Source organism: Momordica charantia, assembly GCF_013281855.1.
Source record: "Momordica charantia cultivar OHB3-1 chromosome 9 unlocalized genomic scaffold, Mcharantia_2.0 BLBB01000009.1, whole genome shotgun sequence".
Taxonomy (NCBI): Eukaryota; Viridiplantae; Streptophyta; class Magnoliopsida; order Cucurbitales; family Cucurbitaceae; genus Momordica; species Momordica charantia.
In genome coordinates, this window is record NW_028275167.1 from 4100160 (window position 1) to 4116660 (window position 16501).

General features: G+C 35.1%; 3 protein-coding genes across 7 annotated transcripts; 1 reads left to right on the top strand and 2 right to left on the bottom strand.

The window, feature by feature from the left end:
* Positions 1 to 540: 540 nt before the first annotated feature.
* Positions 541 to 6605, bottom strand: ARP7 (actin-related protein 7). Of its 2 annotated transcripts, XM_088117356.1 has the most exons (8): positions 6345 to 6605; positions 5765 to 5980; positions 4944 to 5085; positions 4323 to 4397; positions 3960 to 4204; positions 1683 to 1866; positions 1093 to 1160; positions 541 to 943 (listed from the first exon to the last, which is right to left on the bottom strand). In XM_088117356.1, exons 1-8 carry the CDS (start codon positions 6420 to 6422, stop codon positions 791 to 793), a joined length of 1161 nt encoding a protein of 386 aa, XP_087973482.1. In that variant the 5' UTR covers positions 6423 to 6605; the 3' UTR covers positions 541 to 790. The 2 variants fall into 2 exon arrangements, with proteins under 2 accessions (XP_087973482.1, XP_022150948.1); XM_022295256.2 differs by lacking the exon at positions 4323 to 4397.
* A 1961-nt stretch (positions 6606 to 8566) lies between these two features.
* LOC111019145 (40S ribosomal protein S27) lies at positions 8567 to 12520 on the bottom strand. 4 transcript variants are annotated; one of them, XM_022295460.2, is made up of 3 exons: positions 12227 to 12520; positions 11243 to 11598; positions 8567 to 10487 (listed from the first exon to the last, which is right to left on the bottom strand). In XM_022295460.2, the coding sequence occupies exons 1-3, from the start codon at positions 12435 to 12437 to the stop codon at positions 8655 to 8657; spliced, it is 2400 nt and encodes a 799-aa protein (XP_022151152.1). In that variant the 5' UTR covers positions 12438 to 12520; the 3' UTR covers positions 8567 to 8654. The 4 variants fall into 4 exon arrangements, with proteins under 4 accessions (XP_022151152.1, XP_087974172.1, XP_087974171.1 ...); XM_088118046.1 differs by having other exon boundaries at positions 11243 to 12019; positions 12227 to 12364; XM_088118045.1 differs by having other exon boundaries at positions 11243 to 12044; positions 12227 to 12361.
* A 1434-nt stretch (positions 12521 to 13954) lies between these two features.
* On the top strand, positions 13955 to 15965 carry ATAB2 (RNA binding protein). The gene is made up of 5 exons (XM_022289417.2): positions 13955 to 14533; positions 14709 to 14778; positions 14897 to 15068; positions 15209 to 15352; positions 15577 to 15965. Exons 1-5 carry the CDS (start codon positions 14043 to 14045, stop codon positions 15834 to 15836), a joined length of 1137 nt encoding a protein of 378 aa, XP_022145109.1. The 5' UTR covers positions 13955 to 14042; the 3' UTR covers positions 15837 to 15965.
* The last annotated feature ends 536 nt before the right edge of the window (positions 15966 to 16501 follow it).

Consider the following 16501-nt stretch of genomic DNA (forward strand, 5'->3'; position numbering starts at 1 on the left):
AGTGCTGTCAAAAACATATTATGTTCTAGAATTTATTATAAAGGTAGGCTGAAAAGTGTAATGAGAGTTTGTTCACCATCATTCTTGAAGGAAATTTGCAACTCCAACCACCTCTGAGGGACCCAAAACCAATAATTCTATCTGCTTTTAGCATTTAATGTTTTAAAATTGATGAACTCCTTTATAACAGTTATCAAGGAAGATACAGGGAGAGAGAGAGAGACTATTCCATAGTGGGCAAGAGTACTAGGACAAGGCCCTGCCTAGGTAGGACTGCAGGAAGGAATACTAATTTACTGAAACAAATTATTCATCTGAATATGCAATTTGATTTTAATAATTGTACTCTTAATAGATAGATTTTTTTAATTGTAACATAAAATCACTGAACTGAATAGACAAATCAAAACTATCTAAATAAATTACTCTTGAGGTCTAAATTGATAGGAAACATATCTGATATCCACCACCTTTTGTCAATCACTGAAGTAGTCTCCACATCTTTGATAATGCCGCTTGAAAATGAAAATTGAGCGGAGGTGACAAAACTAACTGTTCAAATAATTCACTTGAGTTCTAAATGGAAGGATCCAAAATCCCATTTCATGATGTATTATGTTACAGCATTAATGGATATGATAACTTACATTTAGGCTAAATACAGATCCATACTCTTATAACTATAGAGCCTCCATCGTACATAACTGGTTTCCTACCATTGTACATCTATATAATATTCTAAAAGTAGGAAGAGAAATAAATACTGAAAGATTTGTATTAGAGAAGGTCATTAAAAGCACTTCCGATGAACGATTGAAGGCCCATTTTCATCATAGTCAGCCTTGGTTATATGCTGATTTTGGGGGAAGACAACCTTTGCAAGTATAGCACCTCCAATCCATGCTGAATACAAGGACAAATTCTCTGGCATGTATTCTGGAGCCTGCAAAAAGGAAAAGTAGTTACCCCCTTTTCAATCGAAGCAAACATCTCCAATTCCTTGCAGCAAAGACAACATGAATTCAGATTGTTGAGTAGAACAACCTCAAACATCAAAATTAGTTCCTACTGTTCTTTTAAGAATTATATTACCTTCACGAGAGCAGGACGAACAGCAGATGAACAGAGACTTGCTTCTTTCTGAAATCGTTCTTCAAATCCTGCAGAAGGTAACAAATTGCCAACCGTATAATGAATGATAAACAGGAAAAGCTTTCTTCAAGAATAATAAAACTATAAATACATGGCATGAACGGAGTTCAGTGCCCTCTCAAAGTAATGGTAAATTGTAAACAGAGTAGAAATACCGTCAAGTTCATTCTGTTCACATCATCAAGTTCATTATGTTCATTATATTTAATTAAAAAAAAAGGCTAATGCCCATCATCACTGCTTCATTCCAGACAGTATCAGCAGGTATTCCATGCCATTTACAGATTGACTGTCATGTAGGAGAGTAGTTTTGATATCACCCATCACTAGGTGGTAAACCAACAGTTCCCTTTAAATTTCAACATAGAAAGCTCTACATTTTACAAAATCTTAAAAAGACGCCCAAAAACTTCGTAGCATACTAATCAAAAGTTCTGAATGTCTAGTTTCTATATTTAATATTTAAGAGGCCGGAAAAAGAGAAAAATGATTGTCTATAAAAGGGAGGCAAAGCTAGTGTCAACAATTACCAGTCATTGAAGAAGTTCCTCCGCATAGAACAGTATTTTCCAATAGTTGCCGATGATTATCAGATGATACTGTTGAAATTGTCCGAACAAGCTGCTCAACAATTCCATGTGTGTCCAAACCCAAAATTTGTGGCTGGAATAATGCCTCACCAACAGTATATCTTTCCCTTCCAATTGTTATTACCTAAAATCAATGACCAAACATTATATAGAGAGGTCTAAATTCAAAGATTATTAGAGCAACAAGTGCATGTAGCTGATTAAGTGTTTCAAAATCATGTACGTACTCAATTCAAATGCTTGGTTATTATTATTATTATTTTTATGATATTCGTGGGTCCGGGCCAGCTTGCGCGCATCTCGACTATTCACGGGCCAACCACCTGATCCTACTACATTTGGTTGACAAGGAAACTCGTAGGATATTAAATCCTAGGTAGGTGGCCACCAGAGTTTGAAATGCTTGGTTATTATGAAATCCAAATATTCATCTATGAACTTCATTTAAGAGCAAAATGGGCATGCACTTAAAGGGTTCACACAAAGAATTATTCATTGCATCTCAAGCCAGGTACAAAATGGGCATGCACTTAAAGGGTTCAGACAAAGAATTATTCATTGCATCTCAAGCCGGGCATGCACTTAAAGGGTTCAGACAAAGAATTATTCATTGCATCTCAAGCCAGGCACGAGAAGCAACAATAGAAGGTAATCAGGCAAAATGTAAAACAATTAGTTGCAACCAAATGATAGAAGCAACATCAGAAGAGAAAGGAGGGATCGATGATTTGAAATAAATGTGAAATTCCCCTGTTTTTCAATAAATTCTTGCTTGAGTCGCCATCTTCATGCTCCTCATTATATCCAAGCAGTAAGTCTTTTATTTTTTTTTTATATCCGTGTGTCCGGGCCAACTTGTGCACACCTCCACTTATCACGGGCCAACTGCCTTACCCTACTACATTTGGTTGACAAGGTAACTCGTAGGATATTAAATCCTAGGTAGGTGGCCACCATGGTTTAAACCCATTCCCTCTAAGCCCTTTACTATTTAGGTTTAAACTCATTCCCTCTAAGCCCTTTACTATTTACAATGGCCCTTATTGACCACTAGACCATTCCATGAAATTTAATTATTAGGTCACACTTTCTTAGAATTCACATGGTACTTGTGAGATTGAATCTGCTGACTTGATTGGAACGGTGCCAAGTAAGTCTACAACATTTAGGTTTGAACAGGCTTAAAGTTATAATTACTATAATCGATAAATGAAAATTTATAGCCTAGGTTAAAACATAAATATTAGTGTTTCTATATAATAAAGTTTCTATATAGGCTTTGGCTTATCTGGCTTTGGCTTACGTTAGAACAGGCTTAAAGTTATAATTACTGTAAACCATAGATGAAAATTTTATGGCCCAGGTTAAAACATAATATCAGTGTGTGCATAGATCAGTCCAACAACTCTCTAAGCTTTATAGTCTCATTGCCACATAAGCCGAAGCCTATCTAGAAATTTTATTTCATTTGTTTTCACAAGATGTTGCAAGTTGCAACACATCTCAGCATACACATGCCTAATAAGCCGAAGCCTGCATAGAAATTTTACTTCATTTTTCTTAATAAGATGTTGTGACTTTCAACAGAGCTCATGATACACACATTGATATTCAGTTGTACACAGCACGCTGCCCCCTCTTTTGCTTTCCAATGGTCAATAAATGGTCATGGTTCATCAGAGTCGTGAAATTTTTTAACCAACTCCATCCTCCAACTCTCTTGGTTACCAACTTTTCCACCCCAAATAAAATCAGCTCAACAACCAGTTACTTGATAGCACATGCACAGAAAGAGAGTTAAGAACATTTGAAGGAAAGAAGCAGTCCTCCGCGGCTCGTCTTGACATCGCTAGATTTAAAGCTTCTCAATGGAGCTCTCTTTCTCCTTTATTTAAATCTTATTCCCCTAGTCTGATTTGCTCAAATTTGAATGTTTTTATGGCAGTGTTTTAAGCTTTAAGTTTATTTTATGTTTCATTTCAATTTTCACTCTTTCGAGAGTTTGTATCCTTGAACAATTTTGTCCCTTTTCATTATCTTAATGAGAAGTTCATATCTTGTTCCAAAAAGAAAAAAGAAAAAAGAAAGAAAGAGAGTTAAGCATTATGACAACGAGGAGTCAAGAAAGCTCTATGCAAAATAATGTAACGATAAACACATCCTTGGGTCACGTCAAGTAAAACAACAATATATTAAGGTGTAAATCCAAATACAAACCTGCCCATCAGGAAGGGTGTGTGTCTCAAGCTGACATGAAGCACCAATTTTTGAATAAGCCAACTCATCTTCAGCACAACAAGCATACAATTCTTTAATTTTCTCAACATCAGCTGTGGTGATATTCACCATTGGATGGGATTTTCCTAGTTCTTGGGCAAGCAACCTTGTCAAGTCAATGCCTCCAATTTCAAGTCTTCGTGAAGCAATGTGATGAACAGCACCTTCAATTACTGGTGCAATATCTGGTAATGAAGTCAAAAGGCAGTATAGAACAAAACAAGAATTATGCTTCTTGCATTAGGAGCTTGAAATGGAATTAGAAAAGCATTAGAGATGATCATCTAAACCAAATCTTGAGACCTTCGAGGAAAGGTAGAATAAAGTTGCTCAGTGATGTATAACATTTCATACGGGTGCCTCTTAAGATGGCTCTTGCTGATTTTCATCGGGAATAATAAAGAACGGGACAAGTCCAAGATGATGAGCCAGTACAATGGTTAGAGTAACTTGAGATTCTGCTGCAAGGCTAAGGATATAACAACACAAGGCTACTTCTTACCAGTTCATTATTACACTCGTGTAGTAAAATACTAAAATGATCAATGCCTTACAATTTTTTATTTGAGCATTCTCACAGGTCATACCCTGTTTATATAACACGTAACTATTAGAGTAACTGGTAAAACATTAAATTTTCTGTTTGCATGGACACAAAACAACTGAACCAACTAATTCAAACTAGCCAATGTTTGTTAGTTATAATTTTACTTAAAAAATTAATGTATGATCTCTATCTTTATATCCTTAAATCTAAGAAACAAATCAATACCTTGTTTGTATATTGTAGAAAATGAATTTGGATATACATAGGCAAAACTACTTGTTGAAAACAGCAAGGATATGAATTCCACAAAGTTGATAAAAATATTGTCAAAATACAGGCCACGAGCTTTAGTAAAGGTTTGTGCAGATGTGGTGTACCTATTTTCCCATGACCAATATCAACGGTGCATCCTGATATACGCCCTACCGCATAAAGTGATAATACAGCTTGTTCAGATGCATAAAATCCTGAGATGTTGAATGTCTCAAACATCAATTGCACCAACTGTTCTCTGATAGCCTGTAAAATAGAATACCTCTCATTTTCTTTGAAGAGAAGAAAACATATGCCGATATGCGCATGTATGTATTTATTTCAAAGTACAGGATAACTCCAAGGAGTTGCAAATATTTTTCTTCCAATTAGGACCCTTTCTTCACCACCCTCACAGAGATGGTCTAGAGTCCCATAACTATTCTTGCTATATAACACTTACCAATTGCTTTAGTTGGGTCCTCTAGAACCATAAGAATCCTAGTGGGATTAAAATTCACTACCCAATAAGATTTTGTGAGAAGTCCTCTTTGAAGAGTATAGTACCATGAAAGTTGTAAGCTATGTTCAAGTGGAAGCTATTGTCTATTGTTGGCCTCTATGGTAGATCAATCATAGGCCTTGAGAGGTGGTAGTTTTCTTCACCCAAAAACAAAATCATTCGGGAAACTTGAATCAACAATGAATGCACAATAAAATCAGGTTAGAACTACAATCGATGTTGCACAATTTAGTAGGTTAGAAGTATTTGACAAAGGTATCATCTAGCGTACAACGCTGTCTGTAGAAAAATAACCTATTGAAATTTCCAGCAAAAACATATATTTTTCAATGCGTAGGATCAGCAGAAAGCAGAGCTTATTGATTCCCAATGAAATGAATACCATTGTTTACTTGCGTATAATGAGTAATGAGCTTAACTGACCTTGGGGGTAGAAAGTGGATCCGTGAACAATATCTGTCCTTCATTGCCAATTTCCCATCCAAGTCCAGTATATAGAACATGGTGCAATAAGTCCTCCATAGCATCCCAATCCTTTATGAACCCCCGAACAACTGGATCAACAGTCACATCCTCAAATGGTGAATTATCAGTAACTGATCCATCCTCAGGCATGCGTTTCATGTGGGTAGGAATTATCTGAGTCACGTGGACAGAAATTAAGAAGAATTAAGAGAAAAACCCTTCAACCAAAACCCTTTTTCCAAGTAGCAAATCATTTCCACACAAGTACCAGTATTGGAAACTTTACACTTAACTACACTCAGCTCAAAACTTCCCTAACCTAACCGATAACCAAATCGCAGAAACTCGGCTCTAATTCAAAACAACCTTCCTACACCATTCCACTAGCCTCTTAGAGACAAATCTTTCAGAAGAAATTTCTTCGGGAAAAGGGTCGTCGACCACTGAAGTGCGGAACTGGCATTAAACTATTCACAGCGTTGGAATACAATCCCAAGCAGATAAAAAGGAAAAACAAAAACCAGTAGAAGGAAAGTACCATAGAGGGAGCCTGATCCGGCATGGCAAGCCCGGCTTTGAGAAGCTTGGAGCCAGGGTCGACCACCGCGGCGTCCATTTGCTTCTTCCTTTCTTCAGACGAAATCAGAAGAATTCAGGGTTTCGATATTTTCCGGTGACTCGCTGCGGGAAAGCTCCGAGATGCGGCCTAGACTCCGCAGGAAAGCGGCATTTCAATTCTCCATAATCAGTCCGCCGTCGAAAGTTTATTGGTCTTTCTCTTGTTTCGCGGTTTGAACCATTTTTGTGTCCTTATTTTCAAATTATAGGAGAATTATCTTTTAATAAATTTCAAATATAATCAAAAGTATATTTTAATTTATTCAAAAAAGAAAGAACTTAAAAAATATATAATTTTGCTCTATATATATATACTAGTGTATTATCACGTGCATTGCACGTAAAAAATTTTTTAATTATAAGGTAAATTAAATTTTATATAATTTCACGTAAAATATTTTAAGTATAATTATTTTTAAAAATAATTAAGATTAATTTTTATATATATTTATTATTATTGACAGCTAATTACTAATAATATAATTAATTGTTAATGATATATTTTGTAAATAAATAAATTAAAAGATAAAAAAGTAAATAGGTATTTTAATATTTTTATTTTTAAATTATTTCAATCTAATATGGGTCCTTTGTTTTATTTTTTTAATATTTTGTTTGTTTATTAAATATTTGTTTAGAGCTGGCATTTTGTTATATATGTTGAATTTTTTAATTAAATATAAATTATTTTATTGATTTAATTTTATATTATAATTAAAATTATTAAAGAAAAATTCTTCAAATTATATTATTAGAAAATAAAATGTCCAAAAGTTTATATTCCACCTTTTAAGATTCTATACAAATTATTGTTTATAATTAATTTATTAATTAAACATTTTTTTATGTATTGACTTCTATGATTGTTTTTTTTTTTCAAGGAGCTTGTAATTATCTATATTTTAAACAAATATTCTAAATAAAATTGCTCAAAAAATAAACATTCCAAATAAAAAACACACTAATTAGAAAAATAACAATAGTAACAAAAAAAAATCCAAATACTTACTATACACTCATCTTTTAGAGTAAATATGCTCATTCTTGAAGATTGCTTGACATATACTATTATTCAACTTTGTAAAATTGTGGAATGGTAATGTCACAAACCTAGTATTCGAGATATGTAGATTCAACATATGTCTCCCTTGCAACTTGATGAATATGTCACAAATATCTCGAGACGTTTTCATGATTGAATCATCTTTGAGAGATGTTTGAAGTAACTAAGAATAAAAAAGTATTGAAACTTGTGAAAAACATGTAGAAGAAAGCCTATTTTTATAGTAGTAGAGGATAAAACGTTACAAAAGCCTTTCAAATTCTAAAACTCTTGAAATTCTAGTATGAATTTTAATTAAAGAAAAAATTAATTTTATGTTGTTGGAAAACTTTTTGCATTTTAACCTTTTATATTCCATGCATTTATAGTATGGATAATTAATAATTAATAGTTAATTTAATATTTGTAATAATATATTAATGGTATAATTTGTAATTTGTAAATTTAGTAAAGGGTAAAAGTGTCCAAAAATGTTTTTCCTACATCCTACCTTTTTAATATAGTATATATATATATATATATATACACACATTTAGATCCCTGAAGTATTCAATTTATTCTATTTTGATTACGAATCTTTTGTAATATTTTGTTTAAATTGGAAAGGAAATTGATAGTATAATGACAGAATAATAGAAAAGACCTAGATGGATAATTTTATAAGTTTTGAGAACTAAAACAAATATTTAAAAATTTCAAAGACCTAAATTGAATAAACTTAAGCTTTATTAGCTAGAATGAAATTTAAACCATAATAATAACTTGAAAAGAAAAAAAAAACACCAATTCATGAGTATATTTCAAGTTTTTTTCAGCCTTTTCTCATATTTGAATGTTCGAGTTCTCCCCTACATTTTATATAAATGCTATATTATTTAACATAAAGGTAAATAATTAAAAAAAACATCTTTTAAGTATGAAAATTAGCAGTTAAACCAGAACTTTTAAAATATAAAGACAAAAAAATTTGCCAACATGAGCGTCTTTTAAGTCATATATCATCCACTGCATATAACTAATCGACATCATGGTTAGAACTCAAAAAAAAAAAAGGAAAAAACAAACAAAACAAAAGAAAATAGGAAAAAAGACTAAAATTATGTAATGGCTACAAAAGATTTACATACAAAATACACATCCATCATAAGAAAATAGACCAAAAGTTAATCATATAAGACTCGAGATTATTGTATTATTATTGCCGTAATCCTGCATATTTTCGCCATCAGCAATCAGAGGCTCGCCCATAATGGTACAGTAATTCATATCAAGCGATATGGCGCCATTTCTTGAGGTACTATTCTCCTGGTTCTCTTCTTCCTCAACCAAAATAAGCTCGGATTGCTCACCAATGGGAGTAGCATCATCACTTTCCTCGACACAAGGAGCTCCATAATTCAATTCCGCCATGTCCCCGAGAAGGACCTTGAGGGTATCGTCGCAACTCGAATCTGCAATGGAGATAAAGCTCACATCCAGGATTGGAATCTCAAAATCCACAATGGATGTTTTGCGAGAAAATCCAAGAACATCGTGGACTATGTCTATGTCACAATCTTCTTTTGTAAACTCCATGGCATCGGCATCAGTGTCATCGGGTCCATTTTCGGGATGACGGTGAAGGGGGTGGATTGGAGTACCACTCGTCTCTGGAAAACAATCTTCACTTGTGCTAATACTAACTTCCTCGTCTCCGATCTCCTCCTTCCCTTTCGAAGCAACTCCAACATCACCATCCACACTCTGATACTTGCAATCTCTGTCAGAAGAATGATCTTGCCTAGAAGGGCTTGAGTTCTCACCGTTGGCAGAAGACAGAGAAGCTGAAGCAGAATTCATAGTACATTGTATGCTATCAGTTTCTTGGGAACAGCTTATATGATCTATTTCGGTTTCAGACAGATCACTTGAAGAAGCTTTCCGGTTATTGTTCCTATCTTCATTTAAAAACTCTGCAGGGATAACAGCTGCAGGTTTTGTATATTCTGGGGTCGTGATTGAAGATGATGATAACACGAACTGAGCGAGAGCAGATGCCAATACATCATCAATTGATGGCTTTGGTTTACTCGTTGGAGATTCAATTGCAACCTCTGGCACTTGAAGCTCCTGATCATCATCATCACCGTTTGAGAACTCAGGAGCAGTTACTACAAAACTCGGGTGCAACAAGGAAGAATCCACCGAGTTCGATATATCAAGTGCGATGGGTGATGCACCTGAATGAAGCTCCTTTCGATCCGGTTCAATTGGTTCACTACTGGGATGATCGTTCCCACTGTTGTAAAAGGAGTTAGAACCTGATTCATTAGCCGAAAAGCTAGGAGCAGACATTCGGTAGCCAGATGGCCATTCTGAACCATGTGACTCCTTACTTAAAACTTCAAGCTGCTGCTCAACCTGCTTCAGTCTCCCTTCAATGCTGTTAATGGGTTTTAGCATATTTTCTTCAAACCTCAAAAAGCAATTCTCTATTCTATCCATTCGACAAACAAGCTGATTCAAGACACTTTCGATACGATTAAGTGGTTCGTCATATGTCCTCTCTTTAGCAGGAACTTGTAGAGGCACCTCAGACTGACGTACAGATCTATCAGACTCATTTTTTTCTTGCAATTTCACTACATCATCAGCGGTTGCACAAGATTTCCCTTCCTGCTGAAGTCCAGTTACACTACTGGTCGAATCAAGAGCTTTTGACCCAATCTCAGGTAACGTACGCATTCCCTCCACATTAGAATTATGCCCATCTTCGATCTTAATAATGCCAGTAGTTTTAGATAACTGCAGAAGGGTTGGGACAAGCATGGACATCAAAGAACTTTGAGAACTTTGAGTTGAGTTCTCCACTGGGCCCTCTTCTTCAGAATCGACAGGATTGGCAAACACGTAGACCTCATCAACATATACAATACTTTTATTCTGAAGAGAAAGAAGACGGATTGTAAGAGATGTGCAAGGAGTTGCATCTGCTATTTCTGCTGTAGCCTCATAGAAGTCCTGGGAATAAAAATTCTTCCATTAGTGAAAAATTACTAAAGACAGATTTATTCAGACTACTAAGTAGATTAAACACCTGTTCAAAATTTCTGTCCCTACTAATCTTCAGTTTGAATCTTCCTTTCATTAGTAGATTTCTTCCATAAAGATGTATATATTTAGATATCCTAACCTTTTCCTACTATTTTGCAATTTAAACCTTCGTTTCCATGCCATAACTCATCCATGTACTGATGTACACAATTAGTTTCCTCACCACACAGTAGTCACTGATCAGAACTAAAGTCAGTCCACGTCAATGAGAAAATTAATAGATGAAATTCAACTAAAAAGAAAGATGTTTCAAATATCACCAAGCACTGACATTCCGATACGTGGTGACATCCCTTCCGGGACTTAAGTGACTTACTAAATGTAGGAGCTAATGGCACATTCTTATACAAATATTTTGGTCATCTACATTATTGTCTTCAAATAAAATATTTCAATTCAACCACCATAAATTATCCCAGTAATCAGAGGGAAAATGTTACAAGGTCAACTATTGTCAATTGATACTAGTCCAAGTTTGCACGGGTAAGCCCAACATCTCACATCCATCCGTATTAGAAATTCATTTTCAAACTTACGTAGGAAAAGAGTATACTGGGAATCTCAAGGAAAGAACATCACTCGTGATGAAAATAAAATAAATTAGTGAAAGGATAGAATGAGCTTTTAGTCAACAAAATATTGGTGAGGTCAATGTACCACACCTGCTTAATCCTCACTGAGTCTCCACCAGACTTGGATGGAGAAGAACTGTTTTTATGATCAAGGGCTGGGGCACTGGGGGCTTTAACTTCAATCCAGTCATCTTCATTTGTGTTCAAATTACTGCCACGTTGTGAATTTGCTTCAGCCACATCTCCATTAGGCCCATCTGTATGTGCAGACACAGCTTCAGTACCATTCGTGTGAAGCACTTCTTCATCTCTCATAGCAGCACCACAACGAACAGTACAAAAATATTCATTTTCGCTCTGAGAATTGGTAGTGTAGTACATCTCATAGACTCGAGCAGTGCTTCGAACATAAACCTGCCGGATCTCATGCTTTTCCGCAAAATTAACTGCAGACCATGATCTTTAGTTACGCTTTCAAGAGTCATCACTGAAAGTCTGAGATGCTCGACGCAATATGGCCAACTCATAGTTTACTTAAAAGATGAGAGCAAACAAACGGGAAAAGAACTGACAAAGCTAGCATATCTCCGTTACATAATCAACTCCAAAAATAATCCACAGCTAAGTGACTTAAGCTGAACGGTGACCCGAGGAACAAGAAATAGTTAATTCAACTGCCAGTAGCCAGAAATTGTAATAACATACCGGAGATCATCAACCACTGAGATCATTATTCCCGTGTTTAATAATCAAATCAAATCAGATAGCTCTTTAAGCCACCACTAAAACTAATATTGTCTGATAATCGCCGACTTTCAACTTTAGGAGCCCTAACTCGAAGATTATCCATTGGTTGTCACTTTCTTTCTAAGAAAACAGAAGGTAAAACAACCTAAATGAATGAAAAAAAAAAAAACGAATCATGTTATAATGCAAAAACCCTTGCATCTTTCCAAGAGCCTAATTTGTTCGGAAATTTTTCGTCTAGTCTCCATATCACATCAAACACTAGAAATCACTCAAACAAAGTAGAAAACCAAACAAGCAGAGGAAAGCGAGGAATTCGGAACTCACGAGTGATCTCGCATGGAGTAGACTCCGGTGAGGGACGGCGCAGAACAAGAGGGAACTTGGGGCTGGAATCGACCGCGCCTTCATCGTTGATCGGAGAGTAGAAGGATTCATAAGCGACCGTATTCTCTAAGCAGCCACCGACGACCGTCCAATTGGCGGCGGAGCTCCATGAAGGACCGCCGCCAATGTCGCCGTCGTTCTGTGAACCCATCACAGAATCTTTTACCGATGGCTTCAGCGGAGAGAGGAATTGAGATTTTAGTACGTAATTATCAAGCAGACCCTCTCGTTTATGGATTTATCTTTTTTTATTATTATTTCGCGATCAAATAAATGCTATTTTCATCTGGCACCTAAAAAATATGAATATCAATATATCATATACAAAATAAGAGATGAATATATCAATTTGAGCTATATCAGTGGATGTTTTAAGATTAAAAAATAATTTTAGTCATTCTACTTTCGTTGAAATAACAATTTAGTCTCTGTAATTTTAAATCGGTAATAGTTTAGTCATTGAATTTTAATATGTAACAATTTAGTTATTATAATTTAAAGTTGATAACGATTTAGTCCTTATCGTGATTTTTTTTTTTAAGTTTCTTGTATGCATAGATTGATAAATTGAGGAGAGACCAACAAAAATTTTAGACTAAATTGCTACAAATTTTAAACTACAGTGACTAAATCGTTACAAGTTAAAGTTCATGGACTAAATTGTTACTTTGGGGAAAGTACAATGACTAAATCGTTAAAAACTTAAGTTCATGAACTAAATTGTTACTTTAATGAGAGTATAGAGACCAAATGTGTTTTTTAATCATCTTTTAAAATTTGTATTTCAAAATTACTTTATTTTAAATATAGTTTTTTTAATACAATAAATGAGATGGGAATTGAACTCACAACCTTAGATATATGTCAATTAATATTGAGCTATGCTCGCTTTTGACTTATTTGAAAGAGAGTTATTAATGTTAAATGTACAAATTTTAATATCATTTCTATTTTGATATTTAAATTTGTAAATATTATATCGTAGTCCATTCTTTTTAATAACAAATCATTTGGAGTCTTTTCGTCAAATTTAAATAAATTAGGCAACAAAATCTTTTTTTTGAGACATGCAACAAAATCTTAATTGTACATATCTTTTGTTACCTCATTAATAAACTTACTATTAGAAGTCATATATTAGATTACAAATCAACTTTAATACAATTCAACGCGATTGCAACACTAACATGCTTGAAAGTTAGAATCTTCACAATATTTGAAAAAAAAAAAAAATTGGAAGTTTAAGGCACAATACGTAACGCGTCCTGTTTTTTCGTTTTCAATTTGATTAAAAAAATTCAAGCATATAGTAACTATTTATGTTTATTCTTTAGAAACATCCTCGAAATTCTATAGAAATTTTAGAAGAAACAAAAAAAAATCTTATTTTTTATTTATGTTTTCAATTTTTTTCAAAACATACAAAAAAAATATATATTTTATCATTATTAAATTCATAAGCATGGGACCAAAGAGTTCTATTTTTATTTATAGAAATTGAGGAAAGAGAAACATTGTCAAACTAAAAAAAATTGTAAGAGTTGTATTAAATATTTTACCGCAATGATCAATTTAAATTATTTTTTCCAAAATGATGATAATTAAGTTTGGGCTTTTTTTAAGGTTGAGAACTGAGAGAGCCCAAATAAGAAACAGATTTAGCAGAAGGAATATTTGTGGCGGAAAAATAACTAACAAAACCGGCTCTCTCTCTCTCTCTCACCAAAGCTTATCTTACGGGGAGAGCTCCTCTTCCATGGCGACCTTAAGCTTCAACCCCGCCAGAATCAGAACCCCAGCTCTTCACATTCGCAAACTCAACCCCAGCTCGTCGCCATCTTCACAGCCGATCAAAACCGCGAACAGATTCCCGCCCAATTGCCGTATCAATCAACAACAACTACGTCGTTTTCTATCGAATTCTGTATCGGAAAGCTCGGTTTCGGCGCCGGAAGAGGTGGAAGTTGACGAGGAAGAGGATGACCCGACCTTGGAGTTGGCCTATTTGGATCCTGATACCGATACGGAGAGCATTACGGAGTGGGAACTCGACTTCTGCTCCAGACCTATTTTGGATATCAGAGGGAAGAAGGTGTGGGAGCTTGTAGCGTGTGATAATTCCCTCTCGCTTCAGTACACGAAGTATTTTCCGAACAATGTTATTAACAGTATTACTTTGAGGGACGCGATTGCGTCGATCAGTGAAGAGTTAGGGGTTCCATTACCGGAGAAAATCCGCTTCTTCAGGTAAATTTTCTGATTGCTCAAGCACATTTTGATGGAAATGGTAAAATGCTGTTGTGTTTATGCATTTGAACTCTGAAAAGTGTATGAGATTATAAGCGAAATATCCTACGAGTAGTTTTAGCGATTTCTTAAATAATGGTGTGTTAATATAATTGAAATGTTGATGGGGTTATAGGTCACAGATGCAGACAATCATTACAAAAGCATGCACCGAGCTTGGCATAAAGCCCATTCCTAGTAAAAGGGTTGGTAGTTATGAATTTATAGGTGTTTTCTTCGATTCTGTTTCTTAGTGAAGTCGTTTGGATTTGGATTATGAATAAGACTGTGTCTGTGCTCAAAGAGTTTTCATTGTTCTATCAGTGCCTTTCCCTGCTTTTGTGGCTTGAAGAGCGGTACGAGACGGTTTATACGCGTCATCCAGGATTTCAGAAAGGATCTAAGCCCCTCCTTGCATTAGACAATCCATTTCCAATGGAACTTCCAGAAAATCTTTTTGGGGAGAGGTGGGCATTTGTCCAATTGCCCTTTTCAGGTATACCAATAGCTTTCTTCTCTGTTTTGTATTGACCCTAAACATGGCTGAAGAGTTACTGTTACTGCCTTACCAAGGGAAGTTGCTTTCTTGTTCTTATAGTTTTTCCAATATTTAGTATTCCTCTTCTACATTCTCAGTTGTTCAAGAGGAAGTCTCAAACTTAAAGGCAACTTTTATGTTCGGTTCCAGTCTTGATCTGGATTTACTGGGGATCGAAATCGACAATAAGACAATGATTCCAGGGTTGTCTGTTGCATCTTCACGAGCTCAACCACTGGCAGGTATACGACCACTCTATAATCAGTGAGAGTTATGATGTTTTCGAACACAATAAACTCATTATCTCTCTAATTTCGATTTCCCAAGTCTACTATATTGTTCTTCTCAAAGATTTTATATGCCTATCATCCTATCGTCCTATGATTTTGTAATGTAAGAAATCTCACCGTGCAGTACGATGGCTATAAAGAATCTGCCAATTGATCTCTTTTTTTGTATTCCACAGCTTGGATGAATGGAATGGAAGTCTATTCAGTCGAAGCTGATACATCTCGCTCTAGTTTGATTCTATCAGTCGGGATCTCAACCCGTTATGTCTATGCAACCTATAAAAAAACTCCAGTAGCAACTGCTGAAGCTGAAGCCTGGGAAGCAGCAAAAAAGGCTTGTGGAGGGTTGCATTTTCTTGCCATACAAGATGACTTGGACTCAGAGGACTGTGTTGGATTCTGGCTTCTACTAGACTTGCCGCCGCCGCCAGTATAATCAGTGAAGTACTTTTAATTTTTCTCATTTTAAGAAGGTAGGTAGTCGTATAAAGCATGCTAAATTTTGTAACTTCATTTCATTGTTGTACAAACACTGCATAATACAGGATGTGGTTTCCTTTTGGAAGATGAGACTATTGACCAAAGTCTTGAAGCTTGAGAAATGAACTAAAAAATGGAATACATTTTAGACACTGCAAAACTTGTACATCTCAAAATCCATATTAAGAGACCTACTGAGAAAAGTGAAGAATCCCTTTTTAAGTCACTGCTTCTTCATCATAGAATTTTGCTGTCTTGGACAAAGGCATCCAAGGATAAGTTTATCCTGCAAAAATCAAGCAAAAATGTTATCTCATAACATATCAGGTACAAACATATCGGCCGATCCAGGCATAGCTCGATAGATTAGCCACCTATTATCTTCTATAACATTGAACATTCGATCGCTGCTCGGACATTTTTTTAATGAGCTTGATTTTTGCGTTTGCCCAAGAGAAATCCTCGGCGTAGAGATGGTGGGAGGTTGTCCCTTTCTTTTAACAAAGAAACACAACTTTTTTCTTTGACAGAACAAGAAAACATAATTTCTGATCTATTAAGATACAGTCTGAAAGCCTTGCATATTATAACCGATTACATATATTTTTCTTTTTAGAGAAG